This window comes from Mastigoproctus giganteus, chromosome 7 (genome assembly GCF_048544385.1).
Source record: "Mastigoproctus giganteus isolate SK-2022 chromosome 7, ASM4854438v1, whole genome shotgun sequence".
Taxonomy (NCBI): domain Eukaryota; kingdom Metazoa; phylum Arthropoda; class Arachnida; order Uropygi; family Thelyphonidae; genus Mastigoproctus; species Mastigoproctus giganteus.
In genome coordinates, this window is record NC_143581.1 from 12,171,919 (window position 1) to 12,187,831 (window position 15,913).

A 15,913-nucleotide genomic window follows, 5' to 3' on the forward strand; every position below is an offset into this window, starting at 1 on the left:
GTTACCCACTTATGGACAAATTCAATGGAAACGTTCGGTGAAAGACAAGCAGTTGCTCTTGACAGCTCAAAATCTTTCGATCGTGTTTGGAGTAAAGGTCTTCTAAACAAGCTTCCATCTTATGGTTTGCCAACTCTTTTTTGTAATTGGTTATCCAGTTTCCTCTCTGACCACTCACTTAAAGTGATAGTATGTGGCTCTCTGTCTTCTAATTTCTCCACTAATTCTGGTGTCCCCCTAAGGTTCAGTTCTTTCCCCTACTCTTTTCCTCTTGTATACTAATGACATTCTTCCATTGACCGGAAATCCTATCCATAGATTTGTTGATGATAGCACATTGCATTTCCCTTTCCAGTTCGGGAAACCTCGCCCTGCTCAATCAGCTTCAACTTCTATAATATCTCCTACCAATTCCTTAAATGCCAATATCCAGGTAATTCTCCAGTGGGCAAAGACAATTTAGTTCATTTCAATCCTTCTAAAACTCAGTCCTATCTTATATCTCACAAAAAGGATAGGATTCTTCTGCTCCTATGCTTATCTTTGAAAATTTCCGATTTCTAGGCAAAATGATATATCTCTTTTGGGGATTACCCTGACTTCTAATCTCTCTTGGCATAAGCAACATTATAAATATTGCTTCCTCTGCATCTAAAAAACTTGTTCTCTTGCAGTCTCAGGGTTTCTTTTCTTCCAAACAGCGGTTCATTCTGTACAAATCGCAAATCCGCTCCACCATGGAATATTGTCCCTACATCTGCGGTGGTGCCCCCAAAACCTCTATCAGGCTTCTAGATTCCATTCAGAAGAGGGCAGTTAGGTTAATTAATGACTCATCTCTAACAGAGTCTCTCCACTCTGTCTCATACACGTTCTGTTTCTACTGCATGTCGTTTCTACAGATACCTCCATGGTCACTGTTCTTCTGAATTGGATTCTATAATTCCCGCTCTCTCTTTCAAAACAGTCCGAAAACGTGCCGCCACCAGCCAATATCCATTTACTGTCCAACTTCAAACTCACAACAGAACCAACTTTTCATCTCCCTCGTTTATTCATTCAACTGCCGTTTTCTGGAACAACCTTCCTTCATACGTATTTCCTGAAAATTACAGTCTACAAAAATCCAAGTCTAATGTCAACAAATATCTTCTTTCGTCTTCTCAACCTCGAACCCAAGCACGGTACTAAGTACTATAGGTTCTAATACCACTCCTGTTTGGGGTTTTTATAAAAAAACAAAAAAATAAGATACAATTCATAGTACTGTACAGAGAATGAAATACATCATTCAAAGTAGGCAATAGTGTCCAAAGTCCAACCACACAAGAACATTCCAAGTTGTCTTTTTCTCTGAAACTATTTGGGGGTCATTGTCCACACAGAGTAAACTCCCACCTATTATTAGAACGTTACCACACATCCTGAGCATAAATATATTGAAATCCGTTTTACTAATCAGCCAACCTGATTGTTCTCCAATCAACCACAAAACCTCATTACATGATGCAACCATCAATTTCTTGCTCCTCTGTTTGTAACAACATTAAGCGCCTTCAAAATTCCTGGACGGCAAACTCTTGGAAGGATTTTAAATCCGCTTCTGTTCCTACCAGTTGTTCACATCCAAGGTTCAACGCATGTAGGTTCCGCGACACTGCTATTAATTTCTTCCTAAGTTCGGAGTACTCATAACAGTCATATAATATATGTCCATAAGTTTCATCTTTTTCACAGACGTAAGCAGAAAGGTTCACAATACCTAACTCATGTAACTTTTCAAAAAATTATCCATGTCCTGTTTCACACCACCTTCAAGAAGAATGTGGTGTAAATTTGGACCAAGGTTTATCATTAATATTTATGGAAGGAATTTATTTGTAATCCGACGATGAGTATTATCATCCCATCTCTCCTGCCATTGACCAATAAAGTCCAGGTACGATTCTTCTTTTCTTTGTATGCACCAGCACAACCAATTTCAATTTACAGGCGCCTTTATGATACTCCAAGCCTTAAGTGAAAACACATTGGCTTGAAAGCGTACAGTATTGATTTGATACAAAGGAAATGTTTCTACTTTTTGACCAGTGTGTGTATTATACGCTTATCGTGTATCATTTAATGATTATGTACATACTGAAAAATGTAAGGAAAATAATTTTAAAACGTACAGATATTACAGCTCTTTAATTTCTCCTAAGTTTAACAGATTTATTTTTTAAATTTATGCTTTTATTATAAATATTTGAATAGAGACTTCTTGAATTTCATGAGGCGTATCAATACCCCTTACATAATTTCTGCAAAGTTCAGTTATCTCACTGTATACTTTAGCATTAGCATTAGCAGAGGCATATGATACAAGAAAGCAAGCTTAAACTGCATCAGCCAAAAGAAAAAAAAAATCTTCCCATTTCAACCATCCATTCGCTCTAAACGTTTGTCCAGTCCTTCCTTGAATTTGTTTAAGCTATCAACTTCCACGACAGAGGGAAGTTTGTTCCAGTAATCAACTACCCGCTGGCTAAAGGCAAATTTCCGCACATCTATTCTACAACTGTATTTCCCCTCAGGTTAGTAATCTGAGCAAGAAGAATCCCATCAGCACTATACACCTCAATCGAATCACCTGGCAGATGCCAAGTCTCCAGATGCTGCAAGTTGCAGAACTTAAGCCTTTCTTGGTAAAATCACCCCTTTCTTTCCCTCAGCAATCTTGCTACCCTTCTCTGTACTCGTTCTAGCAATTCTACATCCTTCTAAAATGAGGCCTTCAGACCACGCAGTACTCAAGGTTTGGCCTGACCATTCCCTTATACAAAGGGATCATCACATCTTTATCTCTACTAGCAAAATTCCTGTATATCATTGATAAGACCCCATGACCTACTCTGGAAGCCTGTATGCACAATTACCTGCAGATCTTATTCGTTCTCCACTACCCTGAGTGTAATACCACACAGTCGGTACATTCTCTGGGGTTACTGCTACCATATGCAGTACTTTTCATTCGTCAATGTTAAGCTTCAGCCCATCTGCCTAAGTTTTCTAGATCCTGTTGCAGTAACATACTGTCATTAACAAATCCGCCAACCTTTCTATCATCTGCAAACTTGGACATTAAGCTTGATATACCTTCATCAATATCATTAATAAATACAGAAAACAACAATGGGCCCAACAGCGAACCGTAGGGGACTCCATTAATAACATCAGTCCATGAAGAGCAGTGTCCATCGATTACCACTCTGTCTTCCCTGCACTCAACCATCCCTTAATGCCATACTGCTCCAATTTGTATAGTAGTCTTCCATGTGCAACAGTATCAATTATATGATAAAATAAAATTATTTTTTGCATCCAGTTCCATTTTGACTATATTATAGTGTCCAGACAAATTTTTCCCTTAAGAGACCCATGCCGTGTCTGAATTATTACTGGAGTATTGTCTAGATGATCCTGCAATGCTTCTCGTACTTTTTTCGTACTAACTTAAAGTATAAAGTATATAATAATTTTCTCCCTATTTCGCTGTTTTTGCGAATAGGAAAAACGAAATTGTATTTAAGAATCATTTATTATTATTTATTTTTTTTTTATATTTACAGTATATGTTAAGAATAACTTAGTGAAATCAATTTGTATTGATAAAAATAAAATTTTTATCAATAGAAAAAATATAATACACTCTCTTATTTCTATATAATCCAACTTAAAAATATATTTATATATAAATATTTTATTCATTACAAAAATGAAATTCAGTGACATCCTGAATATTCATTAATGACATTACTGTAGTGACGTCAGGCGCATTGATACATTCCTTAAAATACAAGAATAACTGCTTCGATTTTAAGAACTGCAAAACACTGTTTAGCCTGATTAAAATATGAAAAAAAAAATGTTAAGCTGCACTTCCTACTTCCTGGTACAGATATATAACATCCTTTTTACACAATGGTTCGGTATTTCGCTTCCTTTTCTCCTTATCTTCAATGGCAAGGTGTCTTGTACTCCTTTTTTTCAAAAAAAACTTCCCTTTTTTGGAGAAACACTGATATTTAATAAACACACGCACGAGCAGTGCGTGTATTTATTAAATTTGTTTATTCAATTAATCAAATTAAATAATCACTCTTCAATAATTAATTATCAATTAATCAAATTAATAAATCAAATAATTAAAATCTTTGATTTTTAATCTCATTAAGATCGATAATTGCTACCTAAACGCCATCTACGTAAAATTGTTCGTTACGAAAATTAAAAATATTTTGAAAATGTAATTATTTTATCTATTTATATATTGTGAATAGTATAAATAAATGTTAATAAAATTAATAAAAAAACAGAATACGTACCGCATTTCAATCCATTGCTGTTGCATACTTCCTTGTTAACTGAAATATTAAATACATTTATTAATTAATGAATTCATTAAATATTTACTAAAAATATTAGCAGAATAGAAAAATAATTAGGAAAGACATTAGTAGGTCAAATAGTACTGCTTAAATATTTCTGTCCAGATCTATTTTATTTAGATATTTTCCCTCTAATATTAAAGGGATTTACTTACCGCAAAGGTTTTCGTTACATAGTCCACTGGACGAACACTGAGAACAGGGTTTTCCAATTGTATACATTTTCATGCCTTGGACATTTCCACTATGAAAAACAAGCATATGAATAGCATTAGGTTTAATAAAAATAATATTTATTATTGATATAGTTGAATTCCTTATCAAAATATTACTGAAAATTATTTAGCTACTATTACAACACCTGTTTATTAGTTATTATATTTTCAATACAGAATTGGATGCGTTTTAACTTCGCCTAACAGAACAAAGTCACAGGGAGCCATATCTGTCGCATGTAGGATAACAGAATGGACTTGGCTGATAAGCTTCTAAATCTTAAACTGTCACCTCGAATAGTCTAATGTGTACCATAAGAAATGTTTATTTATATAACTGGATAATGACGTCACGTGGTGGTTTTCCATGAAGTCAAGATTTCTAGATTTTGACCATTATTATCATTATTATTGTGCTTTTATTATTTCTTCTTGATTGGGGGTTCCATCTACAGGTATTGCTACCAAGTACACAGGGTGGTTGTTTTTATGTCTGGTGTTACTGTTCGTCGAGGAACTCTCTGATTATCCTACAGGTGTTCAGGATTGCGACTTTCTGGAGTTCACTGTAGGTGTTCGCTAGGAGACCTATTGCTGCTACGCTGTTATGTAGGGTCTATGACACCATAACCGTGGTTGACACGATGATCGGGATGGTCTTTACTTGTTGCATATGCCACATCTCCTTGATCTCCTGTCTTAGGTTCGTATACTTCCTGATTTTTTCCACATGGGTTTTCTGCAGGTTGCCAGTGTTGGGTACCGCTATGTCAATCGGATAGGTAGCCTTTTCCTTCTTGTCCACACGTGTTATGTCCGGTCTGTTGTGCGGGATTGTCTTATCCGTTATTATGGCGCGGTCCCAGTACAGCTCGTGGGTTGGGGTCTCTAGTACTGCCTGGGGTTCGTACTTGTAGTACGATACACTTTCTTCGGTCAACTGGTATTTCCTTGGTAGTTTCTGATGTATTATCCTGGCTACCTGGTCGTATCTGTGAGTGTACTCAGTCTTGGTGATCACCTTGCATCCCGCGGTGATGTCTTTGATCGTTTCTGAGGCTAAGTGGCATCGTCGGCATGTGTCATCGGACATTCCGGGCTCCTTGGCGATGTATTTTCTATAGTTTCTGGTGTTGATTACCTGGTCTTAGATGGGGAGCATGAATCCTTGTCTCAGGGAAGAGCGTCCCACTCGTGAGCCATGCTTCAGCGTCAAACCCCATATTAGCGCTTTAATGTAACTGAACAATGTAATGAACTTTAATGTAACTAAAATTAATGTAACTGAACTTTAATGTAACTAAAATTAATGTAACTGAACTTTAATGTAACTAAAATCAACCGCGCTCGTCCCAATTTTATTTTAGGTCCTAGTCACTAAACTCCCAGGAAAGTAAGTGACAGGACCTGCCAGAGTACAATTGACTCACTGGTAACACCCAGCTAGCCTCCACGTAGCGAGGTATGGGCAACCTCGGGTCCCATTAGGGGCCTGGCGGCCAATAAGCCGGATAAACAATGGGCACAACATATAACACTATTTATGACCCACACACTTCTAAATCTCTGGCTTTGACAGGGTATTGTCACCGACACATAGAACATTCGCGGAGATGGGAGAAATGCCAGGAGCCGCTAGACCCTCAATATACCTCATACCCCGTGAGCCATGCATTGGAAGAAATTTTATCTATGTGATCTTGATGGAGATCACTGTAGTGTCTGCCGTGGAGTGTCTTCTCTGCCCATCTTTCTAGCTTCGTTTGTGCCTCCTGGTTGGGAAGGGACTCCTCGCTTAGTTTGAGTGGGGGGGGGTATACCGCTTGTCTGTCTTCCTTATGTCCTGGTGGAGTGCTGCTGTGTGTTTCTGGAAGTAATCCTTCAGGTTAGCAATCGCTGTTTTCTGTTGCTCGATGAGGCCTATCAGGCCTCTTCCTCTTTCTTTTCGAGAAATTGTCAGTCCTTTTCCAGTCTCTCCAAGGCTGACGTCGGGTAGGGGTACATGATATTCTCCAGCTCGGTGTTAGTCCAATCTACGACCCGAAGGAGTATGTTAGCACTGGGACTGCATAGGTGTTTATGGTTTTAACTGTGTTCCCTCCGTTCAGCTTTGCTTTCAGCAGGCTTCTGAGTTTTCTGATGGCATTTTTCAGTCAGGCAGGCTTTAAATTCCTTGTGCTGTAACTGCTGAGCCTGCATCATCCCCAAGTATTTATAGGCCTCTCCCTCTGCCATGGCTTCAATCTCTTTACCAGTCTGCAGCTGGTAGTTTCGGATGACTAATTTTCCCTGGTGCAATCCGTGGGTCTGGCATTTGTCTAGACCAAATTCCATCCTAATATCATTGCTGAATTCTTCGGTGATCTGGAGTAGTTGCTGGAGTTGCTTCTCGGTTCCCGATTAGAGCTTGACGTCATCCATGTATATCAGGTGGGTGAGGTAGTACAGGTTCTTCCTTCCTTCTTTGAGGTTATATCCGTACTTGCTGCTGTTGAGCATTGTGGTTAGAGGGTTAAGTGCTAAACAGAACCACAGTGCGCTCAGGGCATTTTCCTGAACGATTCCTTTCCTGATGGGGATTTGCCTGGTTGTGATGTTCTCGACCTTAATGGTGGTACTCCATTTCGCCATTGTTGCTCCTAGAAAGTTTGTTACTATCGGATTGACTTTGTAAATGTTCAGCGCCTCTATTAGTCAGCTATGAGGCACGGAGTCGAAGGCCTTGCGGTAATCGATATAGGCTGTGTACATGTTGCGGTCCTTGTAGGCTTGCTCTATAACCGCGGTATCTTTGGTTAATTGCTCCTTGCATCCTTTGCTCAGCCGCTTGCATCCTTTCTGCTGTTCGGCCATTATGTTCTGGCTCTGCAAGTGGTCTAAGTTTGCTAGATTACATCAAGAGTATATAGCACTGAAAAATGATTACAGAAGAACAATAGCAATTCGTAAGAAGGTAACATGGAAATTATTCGTCCAAGAGTTGGGGAATTCGAATCCATGGGGTCTGTTGTATAAAATTACAAGAGACAAGCGACGCAATTCGGATGTTTTTAATACTGTGTGTACAAGTTCCACAGAAACAATAGGATGGATGGATTCCATTGAAGATATAATTGATAAACGATTCCCACAAGATGATTCCTTGGAAGATATGGCAAATCAAACTTCGATGAGAAGAGAAAATTCTTTACATGTAACTCAGATAACTACGGAGCCATTTACACTTAATGAATTAGCATGTGTAATTGGAAAATTAAATTTTAAGAAATGTCCAGGGTATGATTTGATAGAGAATGAATTTATACCACGGTTTATAAATCGTTTCCGCAGTTGTTACTACTACTACTATATAACAAATGTCTTGCAGAAGGATATTTTCCACCAGATTGGAAGGTAGCTTTATTGAAGCTAATCAAAAAGCCTGGTAAGCCCCTCTCAGATCCTGGATCCTACTGGCCAATAGCCCTTCTAGCTATCCTTGGCAAGTTACTGGAAAGGTTGATGGTTCTGCGCATTACGCATTTAATAGAGCATAGTGGAATGATTTCAAATAAACAAGATGAATTTACATCTGGAAAGTCAGCGGAGGATGCTTTAGTGGACCTTCGAACACACATCGGGAGTTCTGCTTCAAAGTATGAATTAATCATTTTTGTGGATTTTCAGGGAGCCTTTAACTGACGTCAACGTCCTCACCACACCGGGTGGAAAAGGCCCGCGTTCGAATCCCGTCGATGACGCGAGGAACTTTAATGGGCTTTTTTCACTCCGTGGCTGAGTTAGTCGGTCCCATGCGTAGATAGCAAGGTTCCCCCCAGAAACTGGGGTTTTTCGTCCAGAAAACAGACAAATCGACCATAGAACATATGCAATTAACAGACATAAGACACAGATGAATTTAATTATTCGGGTGGCCTAAATATAATAGTTAATAGTAGCCTTTAACTCAGTATGGTGGGAGACTGCTCTTGCTCAGTTGAGGATAGTTGGATGTTCTCAAGAATTATATAAATTGTTTGGAAGTTATTTTTGTGACAGATACGTAATTGTTAAATCTAAAACCTTTTATATTAAAAAGCAGGTTTTTCGTGGTTGTCCCAAAGGTTCAGTCTTAGGTCCTTTCATATGGAAAGGACCTAAGACTGAACCTTTGTCAGTCCTTCAAAATTGGTTAGCTCACTCTTTTTCCAACTGTAGGACAATAGCCTTTGCCGATGATTTAACAATTATAGTGGCTGGGAGTTCGAGGAGTAGTCTTGAACATAATGCTGACATTGTATTGACTGATTTGCATCTCTGGGCACAAAACTATAAGTTAACTATTAATCCATATAAATCTAAAATGTTGCTTTTTAAAAGCAAATTGGACCCTGATCGACCTCCACAAATAAAGTTAAATGGTATTCAGCTACCATATCTAGGAATAGTAATAGATTATAAACTCTCATTTTTTTCCACATCTAACATATTTAGGAGCTAAAGTGAAAAAGTTCTCTGCTGCTGTTATTCGTGTTTCTAAGTCTGACTGGGGTTTATCCCGCAAGAATCTCTCATTATATTATAAGGGTATTTCTCTTCATGACAACGTATGCAACAGGTTCTTGGTTCCATCGTGCTGTGTTGGTGAGGTTTAAAGCAAAACTCAACTATATACAAAGATCAATGCTTCTCAGCATGTTGAGAGTGTGTAGGACCGCAATCTACTGCAATACTTCATGTGTTGGCCGGGGCTATTCCTTTGGATTTGTTCATGATATAACGAGGACTATGTTATCAGATTAAGAAGAATATTTCCGCTACGTTTCATAACATTACAATTGATACTCAGGCAGATATTAAAAGGAAACAGAAGCGGTTTATAAAGGAGATAATTAACCTATGGCAAACGAGATGGGACACTGGAACTGCGGGAAGGGTGACAAAGCTATTTCTTCCTAAGGTGACGTTTCTCCTAGATAAAAGGGTAGCTGAATGGTTTACGCCTGGATTGTAGTTGCTATATATAATAACACGCCATGGCTCATTGAATGAGAAACTATTTGCCCTAGGATTAACAAATACTGAATTGTGTTTTTGTGGAGCCAAGGAAAATTGGTTTCACATTTTATGTGAATGTAATATTTATGATAGTGCGCGATCAACAATTAATGATCTCCTGGTGAATGTGATTCCTGGACAGCAGTTTCATCTCTTGATGGAACGAGATAAACTTCAGCTGTTACAAACCTTTGCTAAAGCTGCATTTGGTCTAAAAAAAAGTATGCTTCCACAGTTAAGAACTGATTTAACTTTGGTTAATTTCTGATTAACGTGGTGTTTGTAGTTTGTAGTTGGCGAGATTTTTTTAAAATTTATTTATTTAATTTAATTTTATTATTATTATTATTATTTTTTTAACTCTGGAGCAGGCCCCCAGAGTTCTGTGAGTGTGTTTTATTTATTTATTTTTCATTCTGTCTCATAAACTGAGACCTAAGGCGTCCCATCTACTGGAACTGGCCCACCTTCCCGGGGTGTGGACGAGTATCTGGAAGCAGCCTTCCCGGCGATCGTTGCTTCTAGGTAGCTAAGAGGCCAGCACATCACAACAACACATCATACTACTCCAAGTCTGGCTTAGTTTATAGGGTCTGTTAAAACCTACAGTAATACGAGGCGGATTTGAACTAACGTTCTACGAGTCGCCCTAACAATAAAAAAAAAAAAAAAAAAAAAAAAAACGCCGAGACTGGATTTCGGAAGAGTGTAAAAAAAATCATCTGGTGGGATGAATCTCGATTTACACTTTTTTAGAACCAATGATTGAGTGAAAGTGTGGCGTAAACCTCATGAAGCCATTTATCCAACTGTTGGAGGTGGTATCATGGTATATTCTGTTGGTACGTATTGGCTTTCTGTCGTATCGGACCAACTTCATTCTGCAATGCTTCATTTTTACTCGCACTGAAATGGATTCTTTCAAGATTTCAAGAGGACGACGAAACTATCCGCCGTGCAAAAACTTTTTCTGAATGGTTCGAGTAACATTTCCAAGATTTCTGACATCTACCATTTCCGCCTAATTCTCCAGATCTGAATTCATTTGAGAGTGTCTGAGACAAAATCTTGTGTTGGAAAAGGCAGTTGTGCTTTGCAGTTCTCTATCGACTACAATACAACAGCTGATAAATATTCTGATGGAAGAATAGGCAAATGTGGAGCTATACTCCCTCAGACATCTAGTGGAATCTATACCAAGACGTGTGTGGCCTCGTCTTGGTATAGATTAAAAAAAAAAAAAAACAAGAATTTGGGCAAAAGTTGTCCCTATCAGATAATGAATTACTAGACACTGGTTTCTAATTTTTTGGTCAATGAGTGTAGTTGTCCTTCGTGTTGGGCAACTGTCATCGATGTATCGTCCCACGCTGAGAGTTTTGTCATGAATTCAGTCTCGATGGTTTTTTTTTTTTTCGATTAACCTGCGTATAAAAACAATGTAAAATGATTTCATATCTCATATACTCGTATATGACCCTCCGAAATCTTTGAAAACACGTAGAAAGAGTATCTTTCCAATCCATGGTGCTTCAGCAATATCTAAATCTCACAAGCATTCATTTTCAGTGAATTCCTTGACACACTGAAAATAAATATTTTAACGGTATACTTCTCTTAATGATGAGGCGCTGTTTATTTGGAATGCAACAGTGAGGCAACTGTTGAGATTTTTTTTCCACAATACGAGAAGTACGATGCTTTTATGTGGCAGATTAGTTTTAACATTATAGATACTTAAACATTTGATGCTGTCTCAACACGAAGTTGCTCAAAAGCTAGGGAACAAAACAGGAAAACGAATATATTTTAAAATACAAATAAAAATAGAATAAAACATCCATCAATTATTAAACAACACAATCTCTGTCTGACCTCGTAAAAAAAGTCGCGCACCCTGTTACAACTTGCAGATCGGTTAACCATATAGAAATAGCCTGTTTTCAATAGTTCTGTATTTTGTTTCAATTTCAGGACAGCCAACGTCTGGATGATTTTTTGAGGCAGAATAACCCTCGACGGTGTCGATGTTATAATCACCGTCCACCCGTTGCAAAAGTCTTGGGTTCGAATCCCGTCAAGGACAAGAGGAATTTTTATGGGCTTTTTTAAAACGTGGCCGAGTAAGTCGGTTGTGGGCGAGAGTTGCATGGTTTCATCTTCCAGAACAGACAAACCGACCAAAAGAGGCAGATTCGCATCTATACCAGTAAGGAAATCGAATAGTCAAAAGGAAAGAAACAGTACATGGAAACACATGTTAAACTCACTCCATATGCTAGAACGTTTGCAGTTAAGACTATAAAAATAGCAAACAATTTTAGATTCGAGTTAGAACTAGGCGAAAACAGGAAATAAAGGGAAGCAATTCCAAGAACCTATGAACAAAATCTGGAGAGACAAAAGGAGATAAAAAACAAGAAGAACACTACAATATTTATCAAAAAGATATTCTCAATGAACGTAGTTTTACCAACACTCCTTAATTAAAGATAAAATCAAAGAGGGGAAAAAGAACACGATAAAAGAGAGAGAGCGAGACACACAAAAAAGTCACAGTAGGCCACTCGGAATATACTTTCATCTGCCCAAATGTATCTGCGCCTGAGACCGACTAATTCGGCCACAGAATGAAAAAAGCCCATAAAAGTCTCGATTCATTGACAACATCCGAGAGAGAGAGTGAATTAAAGAGCAAAATTAAAAAAAAAAACATTTAAAAAATATAATCTGTACAGTATCTCTCAAGAATGAATGTCTAAAAATAAATGACAGCTAACTTCACTATAAGATTTTGGTAATAAAACTATGCACAAATATTGTAAAGGGTGAGAAGAAAATAATTTCCCATGATGAATTTAACTTTTCGATGTTTATATCAACTAATCACCTTGCAACAACCCGAAAGTGAAAATTTTACTTAGGAGCGCTGTTAAATAAATCAGTGTGCGAGTGACAGATTGAATGAATAGAGAGGGGATAGGCATCCTGACACTGACCTACGAGAAACAAAGTGGTCTGGATGCAGAGCTGTGGAGTAAATAAAGGTTAAATTGCTGCACTATTATCAATCTTTAATGATCAATCAATCTTATATTGTACCAGCTGTTTAACAGCTGTAACAACTGAAGAACGTATTAAATCTGTTGATAGGCGTCCAGCGACAATCGGTAGAAGAGAAAGAATGACAGAGCTATGGCCCATGCTCCACTAAAGCTCTTAGTTTCTCTTGTGGAAACATTTGAAAGGAAGAGAGTTAATGGAGTAATCAAAACTGTTACTGTAACTAAGAAGGGATATATCAGGATGTCGTTTTGTCTGATCTGATGAACGAAGCGTTCTTGACAGAATCATATTCTAGCACCACCACATTTTTAAAAAATGTGCAACTGCTCTTTTGAAGAATATATTCTCATTATCTGAATCCAAACTCCAGTCAATAAGATTGACTGGAGTTTTTTGGATATCGGATGGCCACTAAGTTTCAACTTCAAATCCCGAGGCTTTTGGTTATAAATCACTTGAAGGCTAACGACTTCTCCCTGAGCCAGAGATGTTGTGATATTTTATCATCTTGTGGCAGCTCTCTGATTTGTGGTATATCGAAAATACTAACGTGGTATTTAAGATCTTTTATCTCAAAAAATTTTGAAACGATGTACCGATATTATTCATTTATCACAAGAAATTTTGAAACGAAGTACCAGTTTGTAACATCTGCATGAAACAGTGAGTCATCTTTAAGCAGCATCCGTTGGCCCACTTTTGACACCTCATTCAGTCCTTGCGATTAGGAATCCAGTCTGTTTTTAGGGCTAAAAAGGACCTACTTGCTGTTAGGTAGACGTACGTATTAACATGGCCACTCACTGTAACCATGAAATTTCTTCTTAAAGTTAGTGATTGTGCCCCTCTGATTGTGTTGGAAATTTTCTATCAGAAGGAAAAGGAGATCACAATTATTCATTTCGATGATATATGCACTCGTTAAAATATTTATCAGGCATGTCATTGACTTGATCCACTGAAATACATATGCTTCTGCGTCCTCGCGCTTTACGACTCAGATAAGTTCGGCTTTAACACCTACCAATCATAAATGACAATGAAATCACTTACAGCAGTTGTTGTAGTAGGGTCTTTTAAGAGCATCAGCAACTAAGGCCATATTGCTCCGTGTTTGTAAATTGCATGGGTTCTATGGTCGATTTTCTGTTTGCCTAATGAAAAACCCGAGTTTCCGGGAGAAAAAAACCATGCTACCTTTGCCTGACACCTACTGACTCAGTCGTGTTGTGAAACAGGCCCATAAAAATTCGTCACGACATCGAAGGGACTCGAACTCAGGTCATTTCCGTTCGGTGTGAGAAAGACGGAGATTCAATACATTTTCAATTTATTTATTAAAATTTTAAAAATTAAAGTATATTTTAATTAAGATTCAGGTGTAACTTTATTATTTTCCTTACTTACGCTGGGTAATAATGGCAGACGACGAAGAATTTCTTTAACGCACACTGTCTGGATGCACAACCTAATTTTGTAGACTCATGCCAAGCTAGCTGTGGTGATAGAAACAGAAATTTCCTTAGCAATTTTAAAAATTTCAGCTAACTATATCAGTCTAATAACACAGACTGAAAATAGGGTCTGGAAAATAATTGGCAATTAGAATTTCTATGAATACCTGCGTGTAGTGGCCACACATCTTTCCTGGAACGCATTCATTCGTCCTCATTTCGTAGTATTTGTATTCGTCATTCCATAAAAACATGGCTCGAGTTCCCGAATAATCCCAACCCATGTACAGGTTCTGACCTATGGGTTTCGGGTATTTGTTGGGCTTCATGCCATGTTTCATAACACAGACTTCAGACCAGTCGGCAGCAGTTTTGGCAAGTTCTTCATCCCAAATCTAGAAAATAAAAAGTAAAAACAAGATGGAAAGCTAAATGCAATTTAAAATACAGGAGATACTTTAAGACACCTCTCATGATTGGCATTTTTTTGCTAATTAGGAAAATATCATTTTGTACAGACTGGACTGGACTGGATTATGTTCCCCCGAAGAGAAAATCTTACGCAATTTGGTATATCTCACTAGCGAAACCAAATTTTGTAAATAGGCTGAAGCAATGAGATTATTTATGAACTTAAAAACGCAAAAGTATCATATGATAGACAACGCTCGAGTTCACTGGGGTGAATAAGAAGCAATGATGAATTAGGTTGCATCCTTATGGTGATTTAACAATAAATTATTGATAATGAAGTAATAAAGATGAATCTGCAGTAATATACGACAATAAAACTTTGATATTACATTAAAAAAGTTTGGCTAATGGGCAAAGTTTCTGTTGGATTCTGGATTTCTCCAGTTGATGTCATTCATAAAAACATTGAAGAACTTTGGGAAACGCCAGAATTAAACTATAATGCTCCGACTTTAACAACTACCAAAAGCTGTACGATACTGAGAAACTGAAATGCCCAATCGAGTTAAAAAGGAAGTCATCGATAACCTTGGTCTAAGAAGTAACAATCAGAATTAATCTTTTCGAAAGCATGAAATAAATGTTTCGATAACGTGATAGTACCATTGCTACATGAGGACATAAGCACCACCCCACCAATTTGCAAAGAATAATTTCTTTTCAATTTAGCAAGAAGGAGAATTTCTTCTACAACTTGACATTGACCATCGTGCACCTTATAATTGCATTGTGCAGGGATGATATGAAATTCAAAAATACTTGCTAACGCTTATATGAAGCAATGCATGAGTCGGTACTTTCAGCAATACACACAAATGTTTGCTTTTTACAAAAAGTATACTAGCCAGCCATTAAAGTACCGGATTATTAAACACAGGTGTAGTGACCGTGACAGCAAGGTGATCAGGAATCATACCGCTATGCTTGAGCCTAAAGGAAAATAACAGACTGAGGATAAAGAATTGGCACTATTCGCGCTTACTTCCAGCAAAGTTTCTGAAGCTGATTTCCAAACCATTCTTATCCAGAAGATACTCTGTAATTAATGTTCATATGCAGTCGCAATCCTATATAGTATTCAAATCATTGACAGAGAATCTTCAAAAAACGGGAAGGATATAAAACGTTTCGTTGGATGAATTTTGGGTCGCAGTCTTCACCTGAAGTTGGAGAATTCAACAAAACTGCAGCAGTCCGCCACCTCCACCCTTCAGTCAATATCACTGCGAAATGATAT

The 15,913-nt window shown here is 37.7% G+C and overlaps 1 protein-coding gene across 1 annotated transcript in view; it reads right to left on the reverse strand.

Moving 5' to 3' along the window:
• LOC150082522 (uncharacterized) overlaps nucleotides 1-15,913 on the reverse strand; it is a 33,211-nt gene that overhangs the window by 7,454 nt on the left and 9,844 nt on the right. The window contains exons 2-5 of the mRNA XM_090378661.1: nucleotides 14,370-14,597; nucleotides 14,156-14,244; nucleotides 4,586-4,674; nucleotides 4,368-4,406 (exon numbers count right to left, since the gene is read on the reverse strand). Of these exons, the coding sequence (XP_090234787.1) occupies nucleotides 4,368-4,406; nucleotides 4,586-4,674; nucleotides 14,156-14,244; nucleotides 14,370-14,597 (445 nt within the window). The remainder of the gene's footprint in view (nucleotides 1-4,367; nucleotides 4,407-4,585; nucleotides 4,675-14,155; nucleotides 14,245-14,369; nucleotides 14,598-15,913) is intronic.